Source organism: Pteropus medius, unplaced genomic scaffold (genome assembly GCF_902729225.1).
Source record: "Pteropus medius unplaced genomic scaffold, Ma_sr-lr_union100, whole genome shotgun sequence".
Taxonomy (NCBI): Eukaryota; Metazoa; Chordata; class Mammalia; order Chiroptera; family Pteropodidae; genus Pteropus; species Pteropus medius.
Genome location: NW_024348529.1, coordinates 365,661 through 374,820, shown reverse-complemented (window position 1 = coordinate 374,820; position 9,160 = coordinate 365,661). Strand labels below are relative to the sequence as shown.

The 9,160-nt window shown below is 65.2% G+C and overlaps 1 protein-coding gene across 1 annotated transcript in view; it reads right to left on the bottom strand.

Annotated features, from left to right (window-relative positions):
• Nucleotides 1–3,008: 3,008 nt before the first annotated feature.
• The window catches only part of COL6A2 (collagen type VI alpha 2 chain), a 24,868-nt gene continuing 18,716 nt past the window's right edge, over nt 3,009–9,160 (bottom strand). The window contains exons 23-26 of the mRNA XM_039879800.1: nt 8,961–9,113; nt 8,318–8,770; nt 8,188–8,226; nt 3,009–3,914 (exon numbers count right to left, since the gene is read on the bottom strand). Coding sequence (XP_039735734.1) covers nt 3,316–3,914; nt 8,188–8,226; nt 8,318–8,770; nt 8,961–9,113 — 1,244 coding nt within the window. The 3' untranslated portion in view covers nt 3,009–3,315. The remainder of the gene's footprint in view (nt 3,915–8,187; nt 8,227–8,317; nt 8,771–8,960; nt 9,114–9,160) is intronic.

Here is a 9,160-nt window from a genome sequence, read left to right as displayed (position 1 = left end):
GGAGGTGCTTAGGGGAAGGGGAAGGGGATGGTGACAGCCCCAGGAAGGCAGTCCCATGGCGCGGAAGGCGTAGCCCAGCGACACTAATTCTAAACCGTGACTTTAACGATCAGCCCTGCAGCCCCGCGCTGCGCTGCCCTCCTGTCATCCTGGCAAGTGGTTCTCTGGGGCGAGGCCGCCCGAGGCCCCGCCCCACGCCGAGGCCCCGCCCCGCGCCGAGGCCCCGCCCCACGCCGAGGCCCCGCCCACGGTCACCTCGCCCTGAAGGCTTGAGGAGGAAGTCACGCCAGCCCCTCCCTGTCTGTCGTCTTTCCCTGTCGCCTTTTCACACGCGGTCTGGTCGAGGATTGGAGGGGGGTAACGGGGTGACAGGGCCGCAGAGCCCCTGCCCAGGCTTCCTGGACCCAGGCTGCTCTACAGGCTCTGCTCGGCGGCCCAGGGAGGCGTGAGCTGGTGCCCCCACCACACCCTCTTGGGATCCACGCTGGTCCGAGGCTGCCATGAGCCAGTTACTTCCCCTCCCTGCGACAGAGGCTGGCCCAGTGTTGGCCTCCCTTCCGTCTGTCACTCACTGGCCTTGGGATCAGGTAGCTGTCACTGCTGATAATAATGTCCCCTGCCGAGGCCTGAGGAGGCCCAGGGACACCGACACTTCCCTGCTGGCCGCTGGGCTCTGCGGGGCAGGGAGGGGCTGTAGCTTTCTGGCCCTTGAGGCTAGGGGACCTCTGAGAGGCAGGTGGCTGCCAGAACTAGGACTCACTATGGCTGAGCAGCTGGGTTTGGCCACTTCCCTGCCCCTCGTCCATGGCTCAGGACATGGTGACTTCTTAGCTGAGAGGAAAGGAGGCTGGACGGGAGATAAGCCCCCAGGGAAGGGAGGACAGGGGCCAGCAGGGCTGGCTGTTTCTTAGGACGCACCCCTGGACTGGCGGCTGGTGATTCCCCACGCCCCCTCTGGAGCCCTGCCAGGTGATGCGGGTGCTGAGCTCGGACACGGCCCTGGTGCCCCGAGGATAATCACCCCCTCAGCTCTGCCCACCTTCCTCCTCTCTGGACTTTCCACCCTGGCTCGGGACTGCAGACCCAGGAGCAGAGAGCCCACTGAAGCGGGTCTGGGCCCCAGAATCCAGGTGACCTGGGGATTTGGGACATGGGGCTCAGACTGCAGCTCTGAGAGGGAGGTGGCCTCCTGGGGCAGGTGGGGTCCCCAGTGGAGAACTCTGGATAGCACTGTGTCTAGCACACCGGGGGCCTGTAGCCTCAAGGGGCCCCACCCGCCCACTCGTGGGTGGCATGACTCCCTTCCAAAGGGACAGGCTTCTCACCTCCCGAGGGTCAGAGGCTGAGCACACAGGGGCCTGCACCACAGAGAGGACATCCACTCCCCTGCAGAGGGGACCCCAGGTAGGGTCCAGAGACAGAACCCCAGAGAGATGGTGGGAGGGACCTCTCCTCCTGTCACTCCCGACCCCTGGAGGTTCGCAGGCTATGCTCCGTGGCTGCCGGGCGGTCGCAGGGCCTCTCCTGTTTCTCGTGCTGGACGTTGTATGGTTCTTGGGACGAAGGAAGAGGGGGGCAGAGAAGGAGAAAATGCTTGGTCTGAAGCCCTGCCTCCAGCTGCAGGCTGTGTAGACAGAGGCACGAGAGGTGGTAGTACCTCAGAATAAGTTAGTCATCCCCGTGAGGAGACAGACAAGGTGCCAGGTTATTCTGGACTGAATTGTGTCGCCCCCAATTCACGCATTGAAGTCCTAGCTCCCAGCACCTCAGCATCTAGCCTGACTTGGAAGCAGAGTCATTGCAGTTAGGTTGAGAGGAGGTGACGGTGACACCGGGTAGGATGCACCCTCAACTACAATGGCTGCAGTCCTTGTAGAAAGGAGGAACGTGGGCACAGACACGCACAGGGACCGGCCACGTGGGAAAGGGCGATGCCGACAGGTCAAGGGGCTGCCCGAGCGGGAGGGAGCCGGGAGCGGACCGTCCGGGCCCTCGACGGAGCCTCTAGACGCGATGCCGTCAGCGTCTGCTGCTGGGGCCGCCGGCCTGTGGCCCTCATTAGGGCCACACAGACACTGTGAGCGGTGCAAGCAGAGCGCCTGCCCATGGGGGCGAGGTTTCACGGGGCGCTTCCCAGAGGGTCAGCCTAAAGACCTGGGAGTCTGAGCTCGAAGTCGCTGAGGTTGCCAGAAAAGAAGAAAAGAATCGATTTAGATATCCACAAAATATCTTCGGCCAGAGACACTCTCAAAGCACTTGGGCCCTGGTTTGGGGCTAGAGACAGATGTCATTGACCAAGTAGTATTGTTTTCAGCCCAAAGCTGATTAGACAGGTGTGGCGCCCATGGCCGAGGCTGTGAAGATGATTAAAGGAAACCTCCTAGAAACCTCCTAAAAATCTGGCGGGGGAGCCCGCACTCAGACCAGCCTCGCAGCCTCCAGCAGGAAGAAGCTACCTTGCCCTCCCCAACAGGAAGCCTACTTCGCCACCCAGGCAGGAGGAAGGAAGGTTTTCTCCTGGCCCAGCAACAGCCCAGCCAATGAGAGACCACCACACTCAGCCAATGAGAAGCCACCACCACCCTGCTCGCTTGGTCTCCGCCAATGAATTTCTGCTGGTAACCGCCCCTCCCAACCCCCTCGGTTTTCTCTATAGAACTTTTCTCCCCGTCGTCTCTGGACTGGCCTATGTATGGTTCCTTAGACTTTGTGTGTCTCGAATTGCAATTCCTCTGTTATTCCCTAATAAACCCATTTTTGCTGATAAAATAACTATTTGTTTAAGGTTGGCAAAGCTGCCCAGTCTATGCACTTGGTGACAGGTGGGCAGCCAGTGCTGGCGGCAGCACCTGTTCCTAGGGGAGGAGGTCAGGCCAGGTGCCATCTCTGTGCATAGAGCAAGTGGGGGGGAGGGTTGGGCATGACAAATCCGGTGGGCATGAGCAGAACTATGACAGTTCACCTGGCCTCTGAAGGGTCCCTGTCGGGGGCACAGACACTGCGTGGGGCAGGCGGAGGGGTGCAAAGCCTTTATTAGACTAGAGCGTGTGCATATGGAGACATGCAGGGCCTGCTGTCACAGCTCTGTCTGGCGGGGGGCAGGTGATCCCGAGGTGGGGGTGGACACACGGGAGCAGGGCAGGGAGGGCCGGTGGAGCTGGCGCAGGGCCTTTGGAGGGCGCTGGAAGGCAGATGCGCGTCCGAGGGGACGAGGGGCCAGGCCCTGAGGGTCCGGGGCCGCGGATGCGGAGGGGCGGTGCCGGGGCGGGGGTCCCCGCTGACCGCGCGCGCACGCGGGCACGGCCGGCGGGAGCACTAGCAGATCCAGCGGATGAACCTGTCGAAGAAGCTGGGCTGCGCCAGGCTGTCGTAGTCCTTCTCCCGGAAGATGGCGGCCGTGTCGCCCAGGCTGATCTTGGAGAGCACGTCCATGTCCACGTCGTCGCCCACGGCCACCACGGCGGGCACCACGTTCTGCTTGCGCATGGAGTGCACCGCCTCGTCCAGGCTGTCGTTGCCCGTGACGCCGTCCGTGAGGAACACGAAGGCTAGCTCGGCGTGGCGGCGCGCCCCGGCCCGCGCGCCCAGCACCACCTGGTTGATGGCCTGCACCACGCCGGAGCTCACGTGCGACAAAGAGTTGAGGTAGGTCGCGCGCTCCAGTGCCTCGTGGATGACCGTCAGGTTGAAGGTCAGCGGGAAGGCCACCTGCTGCTCGCGCGGGCCCCCAAACTGCAGCAGCGCCAGGCGCGCGTTGAGGGGGTCATCGTCCCGGCGCGCCAGCGTCAGCCGCCGGGACACCTCCTCCACGAAGCGCCGGGCCTTGTGGAAGTTCTGCTCGCCCAGCCGCTCGGAGCCGTCCAGCAGGAAGACGATGTCCACGGGCCGCTGCGTGCACTGGGCCACGTACAGCTCTGGGGGAGACAGGCGTGGTGGGCAGGGCTGACCCGGTGCGCCCCGGCCACGCCCCCCGGCGCGCCCGCCCACCCAGGCCACACCCCGTTCTGCCCAGGCCCTGGGCGGGGCCCAGAGTCCCGCCCCCGCCCCTCAGAAGCACCCTCTCTTGGTTGTGCTCGCACCAGGAAGCGCCCCCAAACCTGGGGCAGCATCTCTGCCTCGTGCCCCTTCACTTGGCCCGAGAAGTGGGTGCCCCCTGGAGGGCCACAGCCCATGGGAGGGGGGGCGGAAGAGAGGGGCAGATTTGTAAGTGTATAAGACCTCATGAAGACCGCTGGGCGCAAGGACCAACCTGAGGCTGAGGCCTCCTCACCCCGCTTCACTTCGCTAGCCAGAGCTGCTGGAACACACTTCTCTGGGCCTTGGGGCACAGGGAAGAGGAAGGGCCTGTGTCTCCTCTGACTGGACAGCAGGCACAGGGGTAGCCAGACCCCTGTGGCAGCCCAGGAGACTCACTGTTACTTGAAGAGACCTTTGACCCCTTCTGGGTGGTGAGCAGCCCTGGACACGGTGGACAGCCTGGAGACAAGGCTGGGCCTCTGGGGGACATGGGCACCATGCGGTCTGAAAACCCAGTCCGCACACACATGTGGGACCACAGGCTGGCACGCGGTCCACCCACCACAGACACAAAGCCAGGCTCCTCGGTCACGGCCTGCCCCCGAGACCTCAACCCTAACCGCCCGGGGGCTGGGCAGGGATGGGCTGGTCCCTTGCTTGTGTCCGGCTCCTCAGCCCCACGGAGACTCCTCCTGGACGTGGGACAGAAAGGGCCGTCTGCAGTCCAGGTTTGCCCACTCCAGGGGCTGGGAGCTCGGGGTCCCCCTGAGAAGGACATCCTGACCTGCAGCACCAGCGACCGGGGGCCTCGGTCCAGGACTCGTCCTGGACGATGCCCACCTCACAGGTGACCGCTGTGGGCCAGCCCGCTGCTGGCAGCGGTCACCCAGCCTGTCACTCGACCACAGCAAGGCACTTGTGTTGTTTTCAGCTTTTATAGAACGTTTGAGACATGCTCCAGTGCCTGAGAGGCACCCTGGATTTGTCGCCACGCGGTGCCGGGGGGTGTGTCACGGGTGTCACCATGCGGCAGGGCGCGGGCAGGCGGGCTGCTCTTGAGAAAGCTTATTGACGACGTAGCTTATTTCGGGGCCGGGCACATGCGGAGCGGCTGCTGCCGTAGGCGGGAGCGGCCGGGGCCGCCGAAAACATCGGCAAGTCCTCCAGCTGCCCTGACTCCAGGCGGACGTGCGGGGGTGAGGGGACTGGTTTTGGGGGAGTCCTCAGCAAGGGGTGACCCGGCCCAGAGGCCAGAGCCTAAGCTGGGAGAGTTGGGGTGTTCTGGAGGCCCTGCTGTTCCCCTTCTTTCCCTCTGCTGACCCCACCTGTGGTGGGGAGACGGTGCAGCAGGCGGGGGGATGAGACTCTGACCCCGGAGCCGGGAGGGGCGCCGACCAGAGCGGTGGCCGCAGCCCAAGCCTGGGACGGGGGCTCGTCTGAATTCGGCCTCCAGGGGAGCAGGCCCTGGGCAGCCTTCAGGGGGTGCTCCTCGCTCCCCGAGGGAGTGGGGTCTCTGGTCCCTCCGCGGGTCTGGGCTGGTGGCTTCGGCAGGCGGCTCTGGCTTGATGGGCGTCTCTTACGCCCTCCAACATGTGAGACAGCTCAGCAAGGGTAGTGCAGTTGGCTGGGCACCGTCCCCCAAAGATGCCCACGCCGGATTCTGGAGCCTGCGAATGCGGCCTTTGCAGATGGGACCAGATTACAGACTTCGAGACGGGAGACTGTCCCGGGTGATCCCAGGCCCCAAATGCCACTTGTGCCCTCGTCGGGGAGACGGAGGCGGTCAGGCTGTGGAGTGGGTTACGGTGACCATGCGGGTGGCCAGCAACGGGAGAGGCAGGAACGACCCTCCCTGGACACCTGGACGTTGGCATCTGGGCCCAGACTGAGGGATTCCTGGCATCCTAAGCCCATGCCAGGCGGGCGACCTAGGGAGCTGACGGCCCAGAGGGCTCGGCGCTGGCTTCTCTGAGTGGGAGCGTGGGCGGCCCAGGGCGTCAGCAGAGCGCCAGCGCGGTCTCGGGGTCACCCACGATGTCCCTGTGCACCAGCTTAAAGGTGTCAATGAACAGCTCCATCCAGTCCTGCCGCTCGCCTCCCGTGGCGAACTTGGCCCGCTCGGCGGTGTAGACCAGCACGGCCACCAGCCTGGAGTAGGCGGCCGGGTCCTGCGTGAGCTCCGTGGCGTTGAGCAGCTGCTGGATCATGGGGATGGTGGTGGGGAAGGAGGCGCCTGGGCCCTGCTCCCTGGGCAGGAAGCTGACCGGGGGCTCGTCGCCAGGCCGCGGCCCATCTGCGGAGCACCCAGAGAAGGCCTTAGGGACACGGCGGCGTGAGCAGGCCTCCAGCCGCCCTCCTCGGCCTCTGTCCTCCAGATGAGCGGGGACCGAAGCAGCTATGGGACGGGCTCCGAGAGGTCAGTGAGGTGATGGGAGGCCACCGCCCCACGCTCGGCATGGCCCCGGGGGGTTGAAGGACATGTGGGCCTCAGGGCGGTAGCAGAGCATGTGGCCAGGGGAAGGAAGCGGGGTGCTCTCTGGCCCCCAGGGTTCCGAGGACTGCAAGGCTGTCGGCTCCAAAGGCCACACTGAGCCTTGGCCGGACACTAGCAGGGCTGCCTGCGAGGCCTGGAGGCCATGCCCTGGACCCTAGCACCCCATTTGCAGTCCCAAAATGCCAGGAAGGAGGCCCAGCCCAGCAGGCTGGGGTCCCAGCATGTCATAGCGCGTTCTACAGTGTCGCCTGCTTCCTCCCGCTCAGGCACAAAGTCCACTTCACTTTGGAGGCAGAGAGCCTGAGCGTTCAGCGAGAGAGGGAGTGTCGCGACGGAAGGGGTGAGAGGGTCTCCCAGGGGCCCTGCCCCTTTCTGTCAGGTCCCGGAAGCCAGCGGGAAGGGCGAGCACTGTGCTGGGGAACAGTGTCACTAACTGAAAGCAGACCGGAAAGGGGATGACAGCCCGAGGTCTCTCGTGAGCAGAGACACAGAAGTCACAACATCAGCGAATCAGATCTGAACATACATGAAAACACTATGCCCCAAGACCAAGTGGGGCTCACCCCGGTCTGCAAGGCGGGCCAGCACTCCCGAACCAGCCACCGCCATCTAGCACCTCCGCAGGCTGAAGGGGGCCACTGTCAATCACACTGACAGACGCAGATGAGGCCTCTGACAAAGCCCCCCCCACGTGGCCGGGACTCCTGGTGACGAGGGGACAGGGGCCTCCCTGCGGCCAGAGAACCTCAGTGGACACAGAGCGACAGGGACACGTGGAGATTTCCCACTAGGTCAGGGTCCAGTTACCGGGGCTGGGGTCCGATTTCCACACTTGGGGGCCGCATGGACCCTGGGACCATCACCAGGGGCATCGCGCTCCAGAGCAGGGGCATGGTCTCAGCGTACCAGGGGGGCCTGGCTTCACATGGTCCCACCTGTGTCCTCTGCTGACCCACCAACGGCCGGCTCCACCACCTCTACAGTGGCCCTGCCTCCTAGAGTCGGGGGGGGTCCCCACTGTACCGCCCTAGCACCCATGTCCTAGTGGGAGGGTCCAGCAATGGCTCCAAGACCCAGGCTCGCGGACGGGCTCGCTCCTACCGCCCCCGGACCGTCTGCGTGGGCTCCGTGCCACCGGTCACCGTGCAGCTGCAGAGCTGGCAGCACGATGGCCGGGAGTGAGGACGTCCTGCCCTTCCCGGCCACGCACACAACAACGGACCACGCCCGGCAGGGACACGGCGCCCTGGACGCACGCTGGAGTCCTCCCAGAGGAAGATGGACGGGTGACAGCGTGTGACAGGACAGCGGCTCGGGGTCAAAGGGCGCGTGTGGGCCGCAGGGGGCGGTCACGCCTTTGCCTCACAGACAGTTCTGCCCCAGCCATTCGTTTACTGGGTCCAGGGCTTCCGCCTGCAGGGACCAGAACGGCCGTGGGCGTCCTTTGGGGTGGGGACTGCAAGGCCTGAGCACACGAGCCAGGCGGGTGGGGGTGGCCGAAGAGCACGGGAGGCGCGACCCTGGTCCCCCCGGCCCCCTCAGGTGCCCCGGCCCAGGTGGCTGCGAAGCCCCAGGGTCTGAGTGTTTCTCGCTGGGGGGGCCCCCCAGCGCACTCCCTGCGAGGCCCCGGCCCTGAGCCCCGGCTGACTGCGGGGGGCTCCTGGCGCCCCTGTTACCTGTTTGACAGGGAAGGTCCGGGCACACGATCTGGGGGTCTAGGAGACAGGGAAGGAGGCCGGGGTCACTTTCTGCTGCCCCTGCACCCAGCCCCTTCCGTCCACCGTGCAGTCCCCACCCCGTCCTCACCCGGGCACAGGACGTCCTCCATGTCGTCGATGAACTTCTCGGCCACCAGGTCGGAGAAGAGCGTCATGTTCCGCACCTGCTGTGGCTTGTCGCAGGCGATGGAGTAGAGGTTCTCGCTCTCGTGCTTCTCGTGGAACATGTCGCCGATGCCGATGGCGGTCACCGTGACGTCGTGGTTGCACAGTGCCCGCAGGTTCAGGTCGTCGTCCCGGGGGTCGTGGCGGCCGTCCGTGATGACCACCGCGAACACACGGGTCTTCTGGCGCCGGCTCTCCTTGATGAGCTGGTTGTAGGCGAACTTGAGGGCCGAGGGCGTCCAGGTGCCGCCTGCGATCCACTCGAGGTTCTTCACGGCCTCCTTGAAGCTGGACAGCGAGTCGATGCGCTCGTCGTCCAGCTGTATGGCCTCGAAAGTGCCCTCATGGCTGTACTGCACGACGCCCACACGGGTCCCTGCAGCGGCCAGGCGTGAGGTGAGGGGCCGGCCCCATGCCTGTCGCCGCCCCCGGCGGGGCCCTGGGACCCTCGGTCAAGCTAACGCGCGTCTTCGAATGTCCTGTCCCTCTGGCCGCCCGTCTCCCAGAACCGGACCTCGGGGCGCCCGCCGCTGGCCTCCCAGCCCACCCCCGCAGGCGCAGCTGACCCGTCTCAGACTTGGGGTCCTTGGCGATGGCCCCCAGCCTGTTGACCACGTTGATGACAAAGTTCTTCTCCAGCGTGAAGTTGGTGTAGCCGATGCTCTCAGAGCTGTCAATGACGAACACCACGTCCAGGGCACCACACCGCTTCTCGCAGTCTGCGGAGGGCAGAGGGCTGATGGCTGCGTGTGCCCACCCGCCGGAC